A 22,964-nucleotide genomic window follows, 5' to 3' on the forward strand; every position below is an offset into this window, starting at 1 on the left:
ATCTTTTACCTATGTGAAAAAAATGACCATTCTTTTTACAAAAATTAAAGGTTTTACATTAAATACTAAGAATATTGGAATTGGTGTATTGTGACCTATTTAAGTTTATATGTCTGTCACGCAGTTATTTCCCTTGGATACAATATTGTCACTAAATAATAAGAGTATGTGTTTGAAGAGAAGTTGACATTTACGCGCTTATTATTGAATGAACGCGGTAACTGTATGCTATTTATGGATTTCATGTGTTTGTACGTTTTTATTTATCTAGCATAGACGTCAACGTTCGCGTGTAATGGATTCATCAAAATCGTTTTAATGATAAACGTGATCGATAATTGTACTTTAAATTTATTTGCTAGTCACTAACATAAATGGTCCTCATTATACTTTTGGGGGTTTTGCATGACCAAGTAAGCCAAAAATTACATGAACTCTTACTAAATTATGATAAAAGTGCAAACTCATTGATGTGCATGAAAACTGTATATAAGTTGTGTTCTGGAACTCAGTACATATGACATGTGTATTGCAGACATGGCGAAAGATTGTCACAATTTACAGGCCAGACTGGCCTTCCAGGAGAAAAAATTCACAGGCCAGTTGAAATTTTCACAGGCCTTAATTTTAAGTGTTTGACTTGGATGTGCATAGAGCCATTAGTCTCAGCATGGCAAAGTAAATTCATTAAGGGCACAAAAATAAGCATGAAAATTTGATTTGGGGAAATAAATTAAGAGTTAGTTTCAGTTTGTGGATATATTTATGCGGTAAACATATATACTTGAGTGTTGTCGATGTATTTAGCTAAGAGTAATTAATATAGTAAATAAGTTTACCTTTAAATATCCATTTCACTAACATGCCATAACAGTAAATCGTCTACTGAATGTAATAAGTCATGTAACTGACATTTTTATACATTTTTACTTTTTTCCATTTTTGTGTTTATTAAGGTGACATACATCAACTGTTAAAATATCAAGTCAACCTTTTTGGTAAAAATAATGTTTTTATCAAATTTTTGAAATTGACATAACAAACACATGTCATTTTCTGAATGCAAAAAGTAGCGTAACTGACATTTTGTTAAATTTTCAGGAGAAGCAAAAACATGTTCAATTAAAATAATAAACATGTTTCCGTATTCAAATTTTCTGATTAGTATTATAATAACACTTGAAAAACGAAACAAAACTCCAAATTGAAATGTCTTTTTTAAAACAATAACAAATTCAGAAAGGAGCAGTTACCATAATTTTCAACACTGAAATATTTTGAGCGCAAAAAATAACGTAAGTGCTCTTACTGTATTTTTGAAAATGTCTGAAAATCTGCTTTCCTGAACAATTTACAAAATGTCAGTTTCCCTAGTTATTACATTCAGTAGACGAAATGTATAGAGTGGCAAACATAATAAAGCAGAATATGCACATGAATCTGATTAAACACAGATTCACTTACATATAAATCGAATCATGTTTGTATTTTTTTTGCCTTTTCGAACGATAATCCTGTATCTGTTAGAGGTATTTTTCTTCGCGAGTAGACTGCATCCCAATTTTCAAACACTTGTTCTGTGACATTTAGTACAAACATTAAAAAAAAAAGAGTTTTATTTGTATCTAAAACGTATGCTCCATCGTAGAATGACACGCACTTTTCATTAATCCATACAAATTATATGACGCCCATCGTTCGTTAAAACGAATCACTTTCAGAATTTATCGATGCAGTTTGATACAAAATTCAATGAATTATGTCCGGAAATATCAATAGTCGGTAATCACGAAATAATGTAGTTGTGGAAACTGAAAGAGGGTTACACTCTTTTGAAGCAAAAATCGCCGGCCATTAAGGCCAACGATTTTGCATTTCACCGTCGGCCTTTTTAAATATTCGTCGACAATGGCCGACGGGCTTTCGCCATGTCTGGTATTGGGAATAATATTGATTCAAGCTATCCTCAAGAAGACTTCTACTTAGAGGATTGATCCGAAGCGAACGGATGAAGCCCCCAGACAACATCATCATCATCAACTAGTGCACAAGTCGTATCAAAGCTCATGTTTGAATCAGTTAAATAAGTTGTTTCTTATTTCATCATTATACAGTTAGCAAACTTTGTTGAGGTATTTCTTTATTTTTTTGTGATCAAAATCTTTATTTTTAATTGTTTATATTTGCTGTTTTTAGCATACAGATACTCTAGTCCTTACACGTTTTCAGCTGCATACTTAGCTAGTCTATATGATATACCAGTACTAAGTGAACATAACAGTAATTGATTTACTTGAATCAGTGCAATATGGCTGGAGCAAAAATTATATGACCTTTCCTCATTGAAGTTTTGTTGGTGCAGGGTTTGGATTTGAACACAACAGCCATGGTATGACAATTAAGTGCTCTCGGACACCGACACCTACAGAGCTAGTGTTGCCATAAGTAAAATATTGGAAAAAGTCAGTAGTATTTATAACTTACATTTGAAAGATATTATTAAATGAATGTATTATGATTGGGTTTAAAGTCTAAAATACTTGATTTGGGGCAGGTAAAAACATTTAACATGAACATGTGCTCTAAATCTGATTGGATATGGAGTCTTATTTTGAAAGGAAGATCAATGGACTGCCTTTCTCAGAAAATGAAGAAAATAAATATGAATTTCACCGTTTGCTTAGTTTTAAAGACTGGCCTCCAGAGATTCCAGTGTTTGCTATTCGTTTGGCCCGAGCTGGTTTCTATCACATTGGACAGGGGAATAAAGTGAAATGCTTTGTTTGTGGTATTGAGAAGAGTGACTGGCATGACAATGACAATCCACAAGAAATCCATCAGACATTGAATCCAGAATGTTTGTTTTTATCTGAAAACCAACTCCACAATGTACCATTTCAGAACCAAAACGACCTCACTTCAACACCTTTTCTTGAAAGATTGGGTTCTATTCTAGATAGCAGAGAAGGTTCAGAAGACAATGTTCAAAATACTGCTTATGGGACAATAAATGAACACTCAGAATATTCATCATTATCAAGTGCTAGACCTTTGATTTCTAGTCAGAGTGCCTACTGCCTTAGTACAAACAGGGAACAAACAGTGCCTCGGTCTCATTCTAGTGGAAACTTACACCAGTCATTAGCTCCTCAAAGGACCTGTGAAAACACATGTCCCTCAGTTGTTGATGCTGCTGTCCCCCACTCAGAGCCAGTTTCACATACAAATGAAAGAAGAAACCAATCTGATAGTACAACAGCATCTCATGGTGGTGAAATCCCGCCTCCAACAAGTGCTGCTCTGGGGCCACTACGCTTTGAGAGAAACAGGTTAAAAACGTTTAAAGATTGGCCCAGTACATGTCCAATCTCTGCAGGTGAGCTTGCCAAACAAGGCTTCCAATACACTGGCATTGGTGACAGAGTCCAGTGCATATTTTGCAAAGGAGTGTTGCGCAATTGGGTTGAAGGAGACAGGCCGCATATTGAACACAGAAAACACTTTCCATGCTGCCCATTGGTCCTCGGCCTCAGAATAGGGAATATCCCACTGCCCTTGAGCCAGAATCACGTCCCTGCCACCACTGCACAGCAAACAGACTTGTGTAGCAATATAGCTGATGCTTTAAACAGAAATGGCCTGAATTCAGAACACTTGGGTATTATTACTGATCGACCGAAGCATCCCTTGTATGCAATAGAATCTCAGAGGTTGAGATCGTTTCATGGCTGGCCGCCATACAGACACCAGACCCCACAGCAGTTGGCAGAGGCTGGATTTTGGTATGCAGGTCAGTCAAGTTCTTAAGTTTAACATGAAATCAGCCGAGTTATGGCAAGAAAGTGTGGTCCCAGATTAGCCTGTACAGTCGTCACTTTCTAGTCATGGATGTCAAATTTTGTTTAGACTGTATTTTCTTTTAGGAGAGACTTTTTCTTAAGGAAAAATTTCATAGAAGCTGAAAGTGTCGTCCTTAATTAGCCTGTGCCATTTGCACAGGCTAAAATTGGACAACACTAGTTTATGCTCATGCATAAAGCCCAGTTTTCCCAGAATGAGGCCCAAATTGTTCAATCTACGATTGTCAGCCTGTTTGTGTCATCCATACATATGATTTTTTTTAAATGTAGTGCATGTAATCAGGGGTCACTTTTTGTAAGAAATGAAAAAAAAGAGAAGAATTGTTGGCAATTTAAAGGCTGAAAAAATGTTATACAATTTTGTGTCGCTTCTACATCATCAACTAAAACACGCAGATGCCGACATTAACACTGTACATTTATAATGCTACATGTATATTACTGAAAGGCTATGTTAACATGTATTATAGCCAACTGTATAGACTTATCTCTTGCTCTTAAAGAAGTACCCGACCATCATAGGCATCAGCTACTTTATTCATTCCTTAATCAAATGCTCGTTGTTTTATAAATCTTAAGTGTACTGATATTTATTACATCATTACAATTAAAATGAGGATCTAGATTGATTTAAAGACAATCATTCTTTTTTTAGATCACCTGAGCACAACGTGCTCATGGTGAGCTTTTGTGATCGCCTTTTGTCCGTCGTCCGTTGTCCTCCGTGCGTTGTGCGACGTCAACATTTGCCTTGTTCACTCTCTAGAGGCCACATTTATTGTCCAATCTTCATGAAATTCGGTCAGAAGATTGGTTTTAATGATATCTTGGATGAGTTCGAAATTGGTTACGTTTGCTTGAAAAACATGGCTGCCAAGGGGCGGGGCATTTTTCCTTATATGGCAATATATGGCTATAGCAAAATCTTGTTAACACTCTAGAGGCCACATTTATTGTCCGCTCCTCATAAAACTAAGTCAGAAGATTCATCCCAATAATATCTTGGACGAGTTGTGAAATGATGTCCGATGGTTGAAAAACATGGCCGCCCGGGGGCGGGGCATTTTTCCTTATATGGCTTTAGTAAAACCTTGTTAACACTCTAGAAGCCACATTTATTTTCCGATCTTCATGAAACTTGCTCAGATGATTTGTCCCAATGATATCTTGGATGAGTTCAAAAATGGTAACCTTGGCTTGAAAAACATGGCTGCCAAGGGGTGGGGCATTTTTCCTTATATGGCTATATACGGCTATAGTAAAATCTTGTTAACTTTCTAGTTTGCTCAATCTTCATGAAATTAGGTCAGAACATTGGTTTCCTGTGTAGTATAGTTTGGTTTTATTATGTCAATATTATGTGACATTAACTGTGTTATGTAATTTTTCATAACACAGAATTTTCATAGTTAACATAACTGTTTTAGTCATTAACACTTATGATAGCCTTTCAACTAAGAGATTACTGAAAGAAAGACAACATGTACATGATTTTGCAGTATTTATGCAGTATTTATCTCCCTTGTTTAACCTGGTTAAGTAATCTATTTTTAGTTCTGCTCTGGAATTTGGTAAGATATTGATCATTGATAAATGCACTGTTCTGAGGGAAAATTGACTATTCTGCCATTGATCTCTTTTGAACTGTAAAAAATAAGCTGTTTGGGCTGATTCAAACACCTCCTGATGCTTTCTTGAAAAGTTAACAGCTCTTGAAAAAGGTTGGAATTTTGAAATAATTAAACTCTAAATTATTTTTAACACCAGCATCAAGACATTTTGTCATTATATTTTAAATTATTCTTATTATTTAGATTATTTTTATTTGGCATTTTCTAAATTAGAAAGACTCTATTCTATTTCAATAACTGTAGTAAATTTTTCTTATGCATACGGTATTTGGGTGCATATTTAGACGAAACACTAAATTTTAAAGAACACATCAAAATTAAGTGCCGTACAGCCATGTACAACTACCTTAAAATCAAAAACATAAGGAAATACTTAACAAAAGAAGCAACAGAAATACTCGTTTTGTCTTTGGTAATATCCCATCTAGATTATTGTAATCTCATCTTGTATGGAACAGCTCAATGTGAAATAAACAAAATGCAACGTATCCAAAACATGTGTGCCAAATTGGTACTCGGCCGACAGAAATATGACAGTTCAAAAGATGCCTTGTATGAACTACACTGGTTACCAGTAAAGCAGTGCTCACGCTGCTGCCAGACATTATCGCCAATGGCGATTATTTTATCCAACTGGCTATTATTTCTTAAAATTGTCTAGAAAAAATGGCGATTATTTTATCCTCCTACATCAAAAAACAAATTGCCTCTTAATGTTGTCCGGCAAATGCGAAACGCCTGCAAATCGGGCCATCAAGCAGGAAAAATCGATAAACGAGATTACCTGTGTACACACTCGACCCTGTGTATTGTCATACACGCGTCAATAACTTTTGCGACATTGTGGCCTGGAGCGTTTTTCTCCATCAGTGTCCAACAGCAGTGACATATTTCGGAAAAAACGTTTTTAATCTCCCCGTGCTTTACCAATTATCGGTAACTATTAGAATTTTGATAAATTTTCGCCAATTATTATTTAATCGTCATGAAATCGCCGCTTATATTGTCGGCTGGTTTAGTTTTTCACGCCGTTTTTTCTGCAATTAGATTACGTTGAACATTGCTTGATGAAATAATTATTTAATCGCCATCAACTAATTATCCCCGTAATTACCGCTGTTGTCGTCTGCTTTAACATAATGATTTCAATTTTTAACCAGGTAACCTGGTTTTTCCAATTCAAAGGGACCCGGCATATTCCATGGCCAGCAAGCACGTGTTTGGAATTACACTGAGGTGGTGTATTTTAACTCACGCGCTGTGACGTTAATTGATGGAATAAATCATTTACAATTGATATTGGCCTCTGCCTACAATATTGCGGCCGATGGCAAACGTCGTATAAAGAGATAAAGTAGTCGAACGATATGCACATTTTAGATTATGCATATTAATATTTTATATTATGCATATTTCATGTGCAAAACGCGTACAATTTTTCGGATTACCGTTTTCGGATTCTGTATTTGTTCGTCGATTATGATTTATTTTCGAAGTTCATAATAGCAAAAATAGAATGACGAATACACATGCGGTGATACGGAAGGTGTGGTTGATAATATTTCGAGTTGTATTCACCAAAAATTGCAATTGGAAAAACTATAAAAAATAGTATAGCCCAGGGCTCTGGGTGGGTTGGGGCCTCTGCCCTTAATTCTTATGTGTATGTAACTGGAGCTTAGATCTGGTTTGTTAAGTCACACCCACAACATTGAATGTATTCTTTATTGTAAAGCCATGATAATATTTTATAAGAAAATGACACACTGATATTATGCTTGTTTTTAAGTATATATTTATATTATAACTTAAAACCAATAGATATACATTTCATAAAACATAGATAAAATGAGATTCATTGTTTTTCTTTTTTTTTTTGCCTTCAGTACCGTTTTGCGGAAAAGTCCGCATATGTTTTGGCTAATATTTTTTTAAGGAAAAAAATTATGGCTATTATTTTCTGAAGGCCAGAGTGAGCACTGAGTAAAGGCTAGGATAACATTCAAATTACTGAACTTCATGTATAATTGTTCTGTTGGTAACGCGCCAAAATACCTTACAGAACTTTTAAAAGAAAAAGTACCAGCACGTAACCTACGATCTACCGTCTGGTATGACGGATGTTATGATGTGAAACGCACAAAGAGAAAAGCTTTCATGGACAGGAGTTTCGGAGTTGTTGGTCCGAAACTGTGGAATGACCTTCCATCAAGCATCCGGACTTCCGCATCAATAAACATTTTCAAAAGGAATTTGAAAACATTTCTCTTCAGAGACCTTTACAACCTATTTTAATTTGAATACCTGTGATTTAAAAAAATAATCGAGACTCAGTTGTGCGGGCTTATTTGTCACTAGGACTCATAGGACCAAGCAATTAAAGAATTGTGCGGGCTTCTTTGCTCGAAAAGGATATTTATTGTACAATTGACTGGTAACCAAGAATCATTAGGGCTTCTTTGCTCAATGATTGAATTACATCAACCAGCTGTCTTTTAGTCATGCTTAGGCCTTCTAGTTGTGTCTTATAGTCACACTGTAATTTTAACCTTCAAGTTGTGTCTTGTAGTCACACTTGGTCAGTCTATTTGTGACTTGTAGTCACGATAGTTCAAATAAGGTTAAAACCCAAAAGAAGTGTCCTTAAGTATGACAGGTGACCGGTAGCTGTGGGATCCGACAGCCAGAGTGCAGAAATATCCTTTTACGTATCCTTTTAGTTAATGAAAAACAGTGTCTTTATGTTGCCAAATATTTGCTCATATAATCATTATAATTATTGTCTTAACTCTAGTTATATCAATTTATTACATAATATTTTACTTTTACTGTGTTTTAATAGTGTAGCCGGTATTGTTTTATTGCTTAATTTCCTTACAGCATTCTTATTTATATCACACATTTTAAGATCTTTAATCCTTTAATTAATGCTGCATAATATTATCAATACCTCTTATTTTTTTATCAATCTTATGTACATATATATGTTTTGTAAAACGCCATTGAATATAATTATATAAATAGGCGTTTCATCAAATTAGCAAGTTTCAAGCAAGTTTCAAGTTTCTTATTTTTACATTTGATTCACTGAAGTTTCCTAATCTCCATTACTATTGTTCTTTAGATTAAATTAGACCTATTTTGTAAACTAGATTTTTGAAGCACTTTCTAGACTAACAGTAACTTATATTCATATCAGTTTTTTTTGGACAGATTTTGAACTTTTTACATTCATTAAGGTATTTGCTGTATGTTGTTCATTTTTGTAACCATACTTAGATTCTTTAGACTTAGCTTGTACCTGTTCTTAAATTTTCTGTCATTGTTCTTCATTTTCCGAGTTCTTGGAATAAAAATTAGTTATTCTTGTTAAAGCTGCCTTGGTTTTCACTTATAAATAAATTCTTTGAGTGTATTTAGGCATCCCTGACTGAACGCCTTTAGTTAATTGAATTACAACCAGTCAGTATATTCATCCTGACCGGAAATAAGAGTTTTTCAAATAAATATTTCCGCATTACATAAGTGCTTACAAAGTTACATAACTTGTAACCGTCCTGTGACCAGTTCATTTGCGTAAGCGAAGGAGACCGCACTACCACACCTGGATAGAACAGTTGAGTTCGATAATGGTTTGGATAGGTAAAAAAACATGGCCGCCAGGGGGGGGGGTCTTTTTCCTTATATTTATGTACTAAAAAAGCTTGTGAACACTCTAGAAGTCACATGTTTTGCCTAATCATCATGAAATTTTGTCAAAACATTAGTTATGTGGATGTCTCGGACGAGTTTGAAAATGTTCGTGATCAGTGAAAAAACATGGCCGCCAGGGAGTTGGGCAGTTTTCTTTATATTTATATAGTGACAACATGTGAACAGTCTAGAAGACACATTTTTTTCACAATCTTCATGAATTTTGGACATATCTTGGAAGAGTTAAAAAATGGTTCAGGTCTGTTAAAAAAACATGGCTGCCAAGGGGCCATTTGTTGATCATTCTTCATGATAATTGGTTAGAACATTTGTTCCATTGCTATCTTGGGCTGCAAAGAACAGGTCATTTCTTTTTATCTCAGGTGAGCGACTTTGGGCCTTCCAGGCCCTCTTGTTAAATGTATGCAGTACAATACTTCTTTTTTGGAGATCCCGGTTGTTTACAATTACCTTCATAATTAACCTTTAACATAACGCTTTCTCTGATTTCTTTCTTTATCATGAGTGACAATATGAAGTATTTTCTGTTCTTTTACAGGCATGAATGATAATGTGAAGTGTTTTTTCTGTGACGGAGGTCTCCGTAACTGGGAACCAACCGACCAGCCTTGGGAGGAGCATGCTCGCTGGTTCCCTTGCTGCCCATTTGTCCTGCAGGTCAAAGGTCAAGGTTATGTTGCCATGGTGGTGCAAAAACATAGCAGTCAGGTATTACAAGCTTTTTAAAAATAACAATTTTGATGTGTAATGTAAATTTAGAAGAAATTGTTACTTATTATGTGTATATAATACTTTTTCAACAATTCTCAATAGTTGCTTCTTTGAAATAATAGAAAAAGGACAACATGAATTACATGCACATAAACTAAAAGCATACATATTATTCCTTGTGAACAAACAAGGCATTTATTTTCTAAAAATAAGGATTTCCAGGTGTAATACAGCCCTTAAATTTAAATATGCCATGGGAGATGGTAGGGTGGATCCAAATTTGAGCTACCTACCGGTAATATTTTGCAATATGCCAACATTACAGTGATGTTTGTTTAATTTCTGATCATATTTCGCGATAGAAACACCTTAAATATTGTCTTTCAGGATGATGCTAGAAGTGGTTCAGCCGACAACCCATCAGAAACAGGTTGTGGTGAGTGAATACCATAGTTGCAATAGATATGAGCTTTGTACTGGAGAGACGGGGAGTGAATACCATTGTAGCAATAGATATGAGCCTTGTTCGGGGAAACATGGCCTAATGCATGGTAGTAAAGTGGCAATAGATATGAGCCTTGTTCAGGGAAACATGGCCTAATGCATGGAAGTAAAGTGGCAATAGATATGAGCCTTGTTCGGGGAAACATGGCCTAATGCATGGTAGTAAAGTGGCAATAGATATGAGCCTTGTTCAGGGAAACATGGCCTAATGCATGGTAGTAAAGTGGCAATAGATATGAGCCTTGTTCAGGGAAACATGGCCTAATGCATGGTAGTAAAGTAGCAATAGATATGAGCCTTGTTCAGGGAAACATGGCCTAATGCATGGTAGTAAAGTAGCAATAGATATGAGCCTTGTTCCGGGACACATGGCCTAATGCATGGTAGTAAAGTAGCAATAGATATGAGCCTTGTTCAGGGAAACATGGCCTAATGCATAGTAGTAAAGTACTAATAGATATGAGCCTTGTTCAGGGAAACATGGCCTAATGCATGGTAGTAAAGTAGCAATAGATATGAGCCTTGTTCGGGGAAACATGGCCTAATGCATGGTAGTAAAGTGGCAATAGATATGAGCCTTGTTCAGGGAAACATGGCCTAATGCATGGTAGTAAAGTAGCAATAGATATGAGCCTTGTTCAGGGAAACATGGCCTAATGCATGGTAGTAAAGTGGCAATAGATATGAGCCTTGTTCAGGGAAACATGGCCTAATGCATGGTAGTAAAGTAGCAATAGATATGAGCCTTGTTCAGGGAAACATGGCCTAATGCATGGTAGTAAAGTACTAGTAGATATTAGCCTTGTTCAGGGAAACATGGCCTAATGCATGGTAGTAAAGTAGCAATAGATATGAGCCTTGTTCAGGGAAACATGGCCTAATGCATGGTAGTAAAGTAGCAATAGATATGAGCCTTGTTCCGGGACACATGGCCTAATGCATGGTAGTAAAGTAGCAATAGATATGAGCCTTGTTCAGGGAAACATGGCCTAATGCATAGTAGTAAAGTACTAAAAGATATGAGCCTTGTTCAGGGAAACATGGCCTAATGCATGGAAGTAAAGTGGCAATAGATATGAGCCTTGTTCGGGGAAACATGGCCTAATGCATGGTAGTAAAGTAGCAATAGATATGAGCCTTGTTCAGGGAAACATGGCCTAATGCATGGTAGTAAAGTAGCAATAGATATGAGCCTTGTTCGGGGAAACATGGCCTAATGCATGGTAGTAAAGTAGCAATAGATATGAGCCTTGTTCAGGGAAACATGGCCTAATGCATGGTAGTAAAGTGGCAATTGATATGAGCCTTGTTCAGGGAAACATGGCCTAATGCATGGTAGGAAAGTAGCAATAGATATGAGCCTTGTTCGGGGAAACATGGCCTAATGCATGGTAGTAAAGAAGCAATAGATATGAGCCTTGTTCAGGGAAACATGGCCTAATGCATGGTAGTAAAGTAGCAATAGATATGAGCCTTGTTCGGGGAAACATTGCCTAATGCATGGTAGTAAAGTGGCAATAGATATGAGCCTTGTTCAGGGAAACATGGCCTAATGCATGGTAGTAAAGTGGCAATAGATATGAGCCTTGTTCAGGGAAACATGGCCTAATGCATAGTAGTAAAGTACTAATAGATATGAGCCTTGTTCTGGGAAACATGGCCTAATGCATGGTAGTAAAGTAGCAATAGATATGAGCCTTGTTCAGGGAAACATGGCCTAATGGATGTTAGTAAAGTGGCAATAGATATGAGCCTTGTTCGGGGAAACATGGCCTAATGCATGGTAGTAAAGTAGCAATAGATATGAGCCTTGTTTGGGGAAACATGGCCTAATGCATGGTAGTAAAGTAGCAATAGATATGAGCCTTGTTCAGGGAAACATGGCCTAATGCATGGTAGTAAAGTAGCAATAGATATGAGCCTTGTTCCGGGACACATGGCCTAATGCATGGTAGTAAAGTAGCAATAGATATGAGCCTTGTTCAGGGAAACATGGCCTAATGCATAGTAGTAAAGTACTAATAGATATGAGCCTTGTTCAGGGAAACATGGCCTAATGCATGGAAGTAAAGTGGCAATAGATATGAGCCTTGTTCGGGGAAACATGGCCTAATGCATGGTAGTAAAGTAGCAATAGATATGAGCCTTGTTCAGGGAAACATGGCCTAATGCATGGTAGTAAAGTAGCAATAGATATGAGCCTTGTTCGGGGAAACATGGCCTAATGCATGGTAGTAAAGTAGCAATAGATATGAGCCTTGTTCAGGGAAACATGGCCTAATGCATGGTAGTAAAGTGGCAATTGATATGAGCCTTGTTCAGGGAAACATGGCCTAATGCATGGTAGTAAAGTAGCAATAGATATGAGCCTTGTTCGGGGAAACATGGCCTAATGCATGGTAGTAAAGAAGCAATAGATATGAGCCTTGTTCAGGGAAACATGGCCTAATGCATGGTAGTTAAGTAGCAATAGATATGAGCCTTGTTCGGGGAAACATTGCCTAATGCATGGTAGTAAAGTGGCAATAGATATGAGCCTTGTTCAGGGAAACATGGCCTAATGCATGGTAGTAAAGTGGCAATAGATATGAGCCTTGTTCAGGGAAACATGGCCTAATGCATAGTAGTAAAGTACTAATAGATATGAGCCTTGTTCTGGGAAACATGGCCTAATGCATGGTAGTAAAGTAGCAATAGATATGAGCCTTGTTCAGGGAAACATGGCCTAATGGATGTTAGTAAAGTGGCAATAGATATGAGCCTTGTTCGGGGAAACATGGCCTAATGCATGGTAGTAAAGTAGCAATAGATATGAGCCTTGTTTGGGGAAACATGGCCTAATGCATGGTAGTAAAGTAGCAATAGATATGAGCCTTGTTCAGGGAAACATGGCCTAATGCATGGTAGTAAAGTAGCAATAGATATGAGCCTTGTTCAGGGAAACATGGCCTAATGCATGGTAGTAAAGTAGCAATAGATATGAGCCTTGTTCGGGGAAACATTGCCTAATGCATGGTAGTAAAGTGGCAATAGATATGAGCCTTGTTCAGGGAAACATGGCCTAATGCATGGTAGTAAAGTGGCAATAGATATGAGCCTTGTTCAGGGAAACATGGCCTAATGCATGGTAGTAAAGTGGCAATAGATATGAGCCTTGTTCAGGGAAACATGGCCTAATGCATGGTAGTAAAGTAGCAATAGATATGAGCCTTGTTCGGGGAAACATGGCCTAATGCATGGTAGTAAAGTGGCAATAGATATGAGCCTTGTTCAGGGAAACATGGCCTAATGCATGGTAGTAAAGTGGCAATAGATATGAGCCTTGTTCGGGGAAACATGGCCTAATGCATGGTAGTAAAGTGGCAATAAATATGAGCCTTGTTCAGGGAAACATGGCCTAATGCATGGTAGTAAAGTGGCAATAGATATGAGCCTTGTTCAGGGAAACATGGCCTAATGCATGGTAGTAAAGTGGCAATAGATATGAGCCTTGTTCGGGGAAACATGGCCTAATGCATGGTAGTAAAGTGGCAATAGATATGAGCCTTGTTCAGGGAAACATGGCCTAATGCATGGTAGTAAAGTGCAGTTTGCACAGGCTAATCATGAACTACACTTTCTGCCTTAATTGGCTTTACACGAGGATGAGAGTTTCTTTCAACTAAAATACCTTTCAAGTTGAAAGTATTGTCCCTTAAAGGATTGTGCTTACTGCACAGGCTACTATATTAGGACACTTAGTGCACATTCATTAAGCCCCGTTTTCCCAAAGCGATTCTCATATATGTCTTTTAATACAAGCAGTGAGTAGATTTTGAGTGCTTATAGTGTAAATGTAGTATCGGCTTACACATACATGTATCTTTATCAGATATATTAGATTTCAATATTTTTACACTAACTTTTTAATGTATAGATGTTCATTAATTACTTCTAATGAGAAAGACCAACATATATACAATATAGAAGAAAGCAGAATGTATGAGCTTCATGCTTTGTGAGTGTAGACCTCTCCAAAGTGCTTGCATTTATTTGTGCATACATATATCATTTTACCCCCACAAACAAAGTTTAGGGGGGTATATAGGAGTGAACTTGTTGGTCGGTCGGTCCGTATTAAGTGTCCGCTCTCTAATTCAAGTGGTTTTTATCCGATCTTCACCAAACTTGGTCAAAAGTTGTATCTACATGATGTCTAGGCCAAGTTCGAACATGGGCCTTGCCGGGACAAAAAATAGGTCACTTAGTGCATTTTATTTAAACATTCAGCATGTTGTCCGCTCTCTAATTCAAGTAGTTTTCATCCGATCTTCACCAAACTTGGTCAGAAGTTGTATCTAGATGATCTTAAGGCCAAGTTTGAACATGGGCCTTGCCGGGTCAAAAACTAGGTCACAGGGCCACTTAGTGGGTTTTTTAACATTCAGCATGGTGTCCTCTTTCTTATTCAAGTAGTTTTCATCAGATCTTTACCCAACTTGGTCAGAAGTTTTATCTAGATGATCTGAAGGCCAAGTTCAAACATGGGCCATGCTGGATCTAAAACTAGGTCACAGGGTCACTTAGTACATTTTACACATTGAGCATGGTGTCTGCTCTCTATTTCAAGTAGTTTAAATAAGATCTTCACCACACTTGGTCAGAAGTTGTTACTAGATGATGTGTAGGTCAAGTTCGAACATGGGCCATGCCGGGTCAAAAACTAGGTCACGGGGTCATTTAGTGTGTTTTAAACCTCACCATGTTGTCCGCTCTCTTATTCAAGTAGTTTTTATCCAATCTTCTCCAAAATTGGTCAGAAATTGTATCTTTATAATGTCTAGGGCAAGTTTGAATATGGGTCATGCCGGTTCAAAAACAAGGTCACGGGATATCTAAGTGCGTTTTAAACCTCACCATGTTGTCCGCTCTCTAATTCAAGTAGTTTTCATACAATCCTCACCAAACGTGGTCACAAGTTTTATCTAAATGATCTCTAGGACAAGTTTGAACATGGGCCATTCCGCGCCTTAAACCTGGTCACGGGGTCACTAAGTGCGTTTTTAACATTCAGCATGTTGTCCACTCTCTAATTCAAGTAGCTTACATCCGATCTTAACAAAACTTGGTCAAAAGTTTTATGGATCTTAAGGCCAAGTTAGAACATGGGCCTTTCTGGGTTAAAAACTAGGTCAAGGGTCACTTAGTGCGTTTTAAAAATTGAGCATGGTGTTCGCTGTTGTTTGTGAAGACGACATGCAAAATATTATGTGTCAATGCGGCATGTTGGGGTATTTGTCATGTCTGTGACAAAGCTCTAGTTTCTTATTTATTTAGGTAATACATGGTTTTCATTCTAGATTTTCTGAACAAATACTCATCAAAGCCATTTTAAAAGCAGAGATATCTGGTTCAAGAACAGTGAGTTTATTGGCTTGGCATGAAAAGTATACAACTTGATGAAGCTTGTGAATCAATTTGTCATAACTTCACCAGCGCTTCCGTTAGTGGACATCCGGGCGAAAATTACGCCCGAAAATGGCATTCGTACGTCCATTAGGAAAATAGTGGAAGACACTGAGATTAAGGTCCATGCCTGTAAAAAGTCACCTTTACTCAGTCCTACTCTAGTAGTCTCTTCATTATCCTACTTGCTCTCAAGCTGCATGTTAGTATCCATTTAAGGCCTGTATGAACTCACCTTTACTCAGCATCTATTTTGGTATTGTCCATGTTATTATCCTTGCTATCTGGTGCAGATTGTTATCCGGTTGAGGAGAGAGAGAGAGGTCTGTATGAATGCACCTTTATCTAGCTCTAATCTAGTACTCTCCTTGTGATCCTTCTTGTTGTCTGGTTACAGGTTTTTATCCGGTCAAGGAGAGAGAGTCTGTATAAATGCATCTTTATCAAGCTCTTATCTAGTACTCTCCTTGTGATCCTTCTTGTAGTCTGGTTACAGGTTGTTATCCGGTTGAGGAGAGAGAGTTCTGTATGAATGCACCTTTATCAAGCTCTAATCTAGTATTCTCCTTGTGATCCTGCTTTTTGTCTGGTTACAGGTCGTTATCCGTTGAGGAGAGAGAGCTCTGCATGAATGCACCTTTATCGAATCTAGTATTCTTCTTGATGCACCTTTTCTTATCTAGTATTCTCCTTGTGATAAGTCTTACTCCGCAGGTCGTTACCCGGTTGAGGAGCGGGAGGTGCTGGCCCGGATGGACTCCCCCTACGTCCGCAAGCTGGAGGGCATGGTATCCCAGGACATCATCATGCGGACCATCCGGAAACACCTTGCAGAGACAGGTAATTATTTGCTTGTGTGTCTTTGGTTTTTTGCTTTACTTGCAATTGTTATGCCTCAACAAAGTGGGAGGTATCCAGCATTGCACTAGTAAGTATGCCTATACAAAAGTTAAATTACTTTAGTTCAAAACTGAAGTGCTGTACTAGTATTGACTGTAAACAGCCGTATGTGTTTCTATAGGACTGTAGGGGAACAATCTAGTTATCATTCATACAGCTATAATACTGCAAACGATGAGTACCACTGCTGCCCTGTGTTTGCAGGAGATGACTTCCCGTCCAGTACGGCCCTATTGGAGGCAGCGTTTGCTATGGCAGCTCAACAGTCATCACAGTCTACACAGTGTCTGCATTCTAACCTGCCTGCCTCACAGCAACATCAGCAGCAACAACACTATGACCAGCAGCAGCAGGTGCAACAGCAGCAGCAACAACATCATAATCAGCACTTGCAACAGCAACAACATCAGTATCAACAGCAGCAGTTACAACTGCAGCAGCCACAACAACAGCAGCAAAATCAGCTACAATCACATCAGCATCTGCAGCAGCAGCAGCAACAGCAGCAGGAGCTCGTAGATCCTCGAGTGAACACGTCTTTAGATCTGGCTCAGATCTCACAAGGGCGGTCACAGAGTTTGCCTCCTCAGTCCACACAAGCCACCGTAGATATGGAGGTATCTACAGCTGAACAGAACACAAGACAAGGCTCGGTTAAACAGCACGTTGCATCTGTATTCTGTATCAGTTCAACAGAAGTGTCGAGTAAGAATGTTGATAAACAGGCTTTTCAGTATTTAGCTGATATATTTGGCTTTTTAACCGGTCAGTTAACAACACTTTCTGATGCATCATTTTAAAAACAGAACAATTTATCACAGGCTTCCACTTATTGGTGTCAGTCAGCATGTAAAACATATTGATGGGTAATAAAAAGTGACATGTTAAAGCCTGTCAATGCCTCTTGTGATGCCTTATGCGCTCACAAATGCCCCAAAATGGCTAAACCCTTTACCACTTATAGACGTATTTTCACGCAATTGTAGTCTCTCAGGAAAGTAAAAATATGTATCTAAGTGGTAAAGGGTTAAGCTGATTTCCGCCTCTGCAGCTTCTAGCTTTCAAGGAATGATGCATTATTATTCCTGTTATTTCTTTCTAGCTGATGATCTTCTGAAGGAGAATCTGGAACTGAAGGAACAGAGGCTGTGTAAAATCTGTATGGCATGTGAGACCAATGTGGTCTTTCTGCCCTGTGGCCACTTTGTCTCATGTGCTGGCTGTGCCCCGGCTTTACAGCTGTGTCCCATATGCAGAGCAACCATAAAGGGAACTGTCAGAACTTATGTAGCATGAGGCTTACAAGGGAATGTATCAAATGGCATCAATTAGTGGAAACATCTGGACTGTGTATGGTAACTTAATAAGGCTAGCTTGTATATTGGCACACATGTTGGGCCACAGTGAAGGAAACCAAAAGGACTGATATAGCCTTAGTCTTCCCAAAACATGTGACCAATATACAGAGCTACCAGCATATTGGGAGACATCCAAAGTTACGGAGCCTTATGCTGACTAACTGTAAGGGGGTTAATGGAAACTTTTATTACTTGTATGAAACTCCTAAAGACTTATCGTGTATAATTCTTCTAAGCAACCGAGTCCAATCTGTCAAGTGGGTTTTTTATTCATTGCACTGTTACTATTCCGGCTAAGAGTTTATTTGGCTTGAAAACTCATGGGAGTCAATTCAAATTTGAAAGCAGTTCTTTATGTTAACTCATTGTTAACTAAGTAATTAATAGAAATACCTTAAAACAAGAAACTTTATCAGTCCATACATTTTTGTTAACATCTGATAGTCATTTATTTTAAACAAATGATCAATTGCCTATGCAATACAGCACAATACTTACAACAGGCCTTTGAGCATAAACATGATTAAAGCTGGGCTCACCGCTTTGTTGATTGAAAGTAATTATGTGGTTCAGTTGTGCAATATTGTTTTTTTGTGTGCATTTGTTTGTCTTATTGAATTGTGTTCATGAACTATTTATGCCCCCTTCGAATAAGAGGGTGTATATTGTTTTGCACATGTCGGTCGGTCCGTCCGTCCGTCGGTCCGTCCACTGAATGGTTTCTGGATGATAACTCAAGAACGCTTATGCCTAGGATCATGAAACCTCATAGGTACATTGATCATGACTCGCAGATGACCCCTATTGATTTTCAGGTCAAAAGTCAAGGTCACGGTGACTTGAACCGGTAAAATGGTTTCCGGATGATAATTCAAGAACGCATATGCCTAGGATCATGAAACTTCATAGGTACATTGATCATGACTTGCAGATGACCCCTATTGATTTTCAGGTCACTAGGTCAAAGGTCAAGGTCACGGTGACTCGACACAAAAAAATGGTTTCCGGATGATAATTCAAGAACGCTTACGCCTAGGATCATGAAACTTCATAGGTACATTGATCATGACTCGCAGATGACCCCTATTGCTTTTCAGGTCACTAGGTCAAAGGTCAAGGTCATGGGGTGACTCGAACCAGTAAAATGGTTTCCGAATGATAACTCAAGAACACTTTGGCCTAGGATCATGAAACTTCATAGGTACATTAATCATGACTCGCAGATGACCCCTATTGATTTTCAGGTCACTAGGTCAATGTCATAGTGGCAAAAAAGTTATTCACACAATGGCTGCCACTACAACTGACAGCCCATATGGGGGGGCATGCATGTTTTACAAACAGCCGTTGTTAAATATATCATTCATGAATATCATTAGAAAAACATTGAACATGTATAAAACGTTAGTTCTGTAAAAAGTTAGTTTGCGAAGGAAGCTAAATATTTAACACTTTACATTTTACATGAACTGTTTTGAATCTCAGTTATTATGCTAAGCTCACTTGAGCACAAAGTTCTCAACATAGAGCTCTTCTGGTCTTTCACTATCAGTCATCCTTGGTTCCCATTCGTCATCGTAAACAAACAACTTCAAATATAGATTATGGTCTTGAAATAAATAAACCAAATTGTGGTCTGAAAAGGTGGTCCTCTACCAAATTTTTTTTTACGGGAGATTGTTAAATATACAAACTTAAAAAGAGAATAATATTTAAGCCCCCCTCCCTTTTCAAATTAAGGCGAGCATATTGCTTTGCACTTGTATGCCTGTTGGGCGGTTTGATTGTTTTACATAATACTTAAGTATGCTTTTACCTACGGTCTACAATCATGTACATTTACATGATGGTTACTTTAGATGAAAAAAGTATGTCTATCAAGTTTGAGGCTAACATGTCACAGATCGTTTTCATGGGACATTGTATTATGAAATTTGTTTGAGCATGATATCTTGAGAACGCTTAAACTATCATGTTCATTGTTATGATGGTCACTTGGTAGGAAAGAAAGGCAACTATAGATTGTCAGGTCAACCGGTTAAAGGTTAAGGTCATATGGGACTGTTACATAAAATGTAGACCATTTCGTTTATGTACATAATCTTTAGAATGCTTAAACCCACGTTTTTGCAAATTGTTTTGAATTTTACTAGGTATGAACGGTAGAATTCTTTAGATTCTTAAAATTAAAAGGTTAAATGTCAAGATCTCAGGGGCTTATAACATGAGATTAAGAATACTACTTTTCAGCACAATATATAGAGAACACTTTGCTGTATCCTGATGCAAGTCGTCAAGGTCATGTGTGTTTTTAATCCTAATATCAAATCAACTATTATTCTGTGCAGTCGTGAACATACTGTGTATATTTACACTTCGTCTTGGCTGCATATCAGTGCCATACATGTTTTAAAAACATCTCTTGTTTATCGTCCTGTTGACCTCATGTATTTGCTGATTAGATATGTCATTATCTTTTGTTGCAATCAATCCCTTTGTATGTGTACACGTTAGAACATTCTAAGAATTGAGGACCCAAAGGTGAGCGACACAGTGCCATGTTGGTCGTATTGTTTTATTTTAAATCTTTTGCTAGTCATGTTGCAATATTAATTAGCTATGTATTGTTGTTTATTTAGATTTTTGTTTACTTTGAACCTGTGGCTACTCATATCACAATATTATTTATTATTATACAAATATGTGTATTGTTGTTAATTTAATTTCTTACATATATCAATGTCATTAGATTTTGTAGCTCATTTTTAAAGTCGTTATCATCATTTTGCTATGAAAATATATCTAAGTAACCGCTATGTTTTCTGGCTTAGTTTTTATAAGAGCCTATTTCTTAAAAACAAAAGAAGCCCTATGCAATTTTTAATACCTGTAAGACCCTCAGTTTCAACAACACAACTAACTATGAGATAAGTTTTTGAGCCTGGCTGTTGGGAAACGCAACTTAAGTTGTGTGTTCCCGCAGGCGACTTAAGTTGTGTGTTCCCACAGGCGACTTAAGTTATGTGTTCCCGCAGGCGACTTAAGTTGTGTGTTCCCACAGGCGACTTAAGTTATGTGTTCCCGCAGGCGACTTAAGTTGTGTGTTCCCGCAGGGGACTTTAGTTGTGTGTTCCCGCAGACTTATTAGGGACCACAGTTTTCTCCTTAACTAGATGTTCGCTAAGATGAGACTTCCTTAAAATGAAAAATATCATACAAGTGGAACGTATTGTCCTTGAAAAGTCTCAGCAGACCGCACAGGCTTATCTTGGGTAACACTTTACTAACATGCATTAAGCCTCAGCAGACCGCACAGTCTAATCTTGGGCAACACTTTACTAACATGCATTAAGCCTCAGCAGACCGCACAGTCTAATCTTGGGTAACACTTTACTAACATGCATTAAGCCTCAGCAGACCGCACAGTCTTATCTTGGGTAACACTTCACTAACATGCATTAAGCCTCAGCAGACCGCACAGGTTAATCTTGGGTAACACTTTACTAACATGCATTAAGCCTCAGCAGACCGCACAGGCTTATCTTGGGTAACACTTTACTAACATGCATTAAGCCTCAGCAGACCGCACAGGCTTATCTTGGGTAACACTTTACTAACATGCATTAAGCCTCAGCAGACCGCACAGTCTAATCTTGGGCAACACTTTACTAACATGCATTAAGCCTCAGCAGACCGCACAGTCTAATCTTGGGCAACACTTTACTAACATGCATTAAGCCTCAGCAGACCGCACAGGCTTATCTTGGGTAACACTTCACTAACATGCATTAAGCCTCAGCAGACCGCACAGGTTAATCTTGGGTAACACTTTACTAACATGCATTAAGCCTCAGCAGACCGCACAGGCTTATCTTGGGTAACACTTTACTAACATGCATTAAGCCTCAGCAGACCGCACAGTCTAATCTTGGGCAACACTTTACTAACATGCATTAAGCCTCAGCAGACCGCACAGTCTAATCTTGGGCAACACTTTACTAACATGCATTCAGCCTCAGCAGACCGCACAGGCTAATCTTGGGCAACACTTCACTAACATTCATTAAGCCTCAGCAGACCGCACAGGCTTATCTTGGGTAACACTTTACTAACATTAAGTCTCAGCAGACCGCACAGGCTTATCTTGGGTAACACTTTACTAACATGCATTAAGCCTCAGCAGACCGCACAGGCTAATCTTGGGTAACACTTTATTAACATGCATTAAGCCTCAGCAGACCGCACAGGCTAATCTTGGGTAACACTTTACTTACATGCATTAAGCCTCAGCAGACTGCACAGGCTAATCTTGGGTAACGCTTTACTAACATGCATTAAGCCTCAGCAGACTGCACAGGCTAATCTTGGGTAACACTTTACTAACATGCATTAAGCCTCAGCAGACTGCACAGGCTAATCTTGGGTAACACTTTACTAACATGCATTAAGCCTCAGCAGACTGCACAGGCTAATCTTGGGTAACGCTTTACTAACATGCATTAAGTCTCAGCAGACTGCACAGGCTAATCTTGGGTAACACTTCACTAAAATGCATTAAGCCTCAGCAGACTGCACAGGCTAATTTTGGGTAACACTTTACTAACATGCATTAAGCCTCAGCAGACCGCACAGTCTAATCCTGGGAACACTTCACTAACATGCATTAAGCCTCAGCAGACCGCACAGTCTAATCTTGGGCAACACTTTACTAACATGCATTAAGCCTCAGCAGACCGCACAGTCTAATCTTGGGCAACACTTTACTTAATGCAAAAAGCCTCAGCAGACCGCACAGTCTAATCTTGGGCAACACTTTACTTAATGCAAAAAGCCTCAGCAGA

General features: G+C 38.1%; 1 protein-coding gene across 4 annotated transcripts; it reads left to right on the top strand.

Moving 5' to 3' along the window:
- The first annotated feature begins 138 nt into the window (after positions 1 to 138).
- LOC127853368 (baculoviral IAP repeat-containing protein 3-like) lies at positions 139 to 20,937 on the top strand. Of its 4 annotated transcripts, XR_008036585.1 has the most exons (8): positions 152 to 217; positions 2,197 to 3,790; positions 9,744 to 9,913; positions 10,304 to 10,352; positions 16,580 to 16,705; positions 16,970 to 17,470; positions 17,868 to 18,938; positions 19,084 to 20,937. XR_008036585.1 is itself a non-coding variant. In XM_052387850.1 (7 exons), the coding sequence occupies exons 2-7, from the start codon at positions 2,599 to 2,601 to the stop codon at positions 18,059 to 18,061; spliced, it is 2,232 nt and encodes a 743-aa protein (XP_052243810.1). In that variant the 5' UTR covers positions 139 to 217; positions 2,363 to 2,598; the 3' UTR covers positions 18,062 to 20,937. The 4 variants fall into 4 exon arrangements, 3 of the variants coding, with proteins under 3 accessions (XP_052243810.1, XP_052243809.1, XP_052243812.1); XM_052387850.1 differs by having other exon boundaries at positions 139 to 217; positions 2,363 to 3,790; positions 17,868 to 20,937; XM_052387849.1 differs by having other exon boundaries at positions 17,868 to 20,937.
- Positions 20,938 to 22,964: the final 2,027 nt, after the last annotated feature.

Source organism: Dreissena polymorpha, chromosome 12 (assembly GCF_020536995.1).
Source record: "Dreissena polymorpha isolate Duluth1 chromosome 12, UMN_Dpol_1.0, whole genome shotgun sequence".
Classification (NCBI taxonomy): domain Eukaryota; kingdom Metazoa; phylum Mollusca; class Bivalvia; order Myida; family Dreissenidae; genus Dreissena; species Dreissena polymorpha.

Coding starts and splice junctions, on each gene's coding strand:
- LOC127853368 (XM_052387850.1), top strand. CDS start 2,599: ATGGAGTCTTATTTTGAAAGGAAGATCAATGGACTGCCTTTCTCAGAA. Junction 3,791..9,743: donor GGCTGGATTTTGGTATGCAG/GTCAGTCAAGTT, acceptor GTTCTTTTACAG/GCATGAATGATAATGTGAAG. Junction 17,471..17,867: donor CAGTTCAACAGAAGTGTCGA/GTAAGAATGTTG, acceptor ATTTCTTTCTAG/CTGATGATCTTCTGAAGGAG.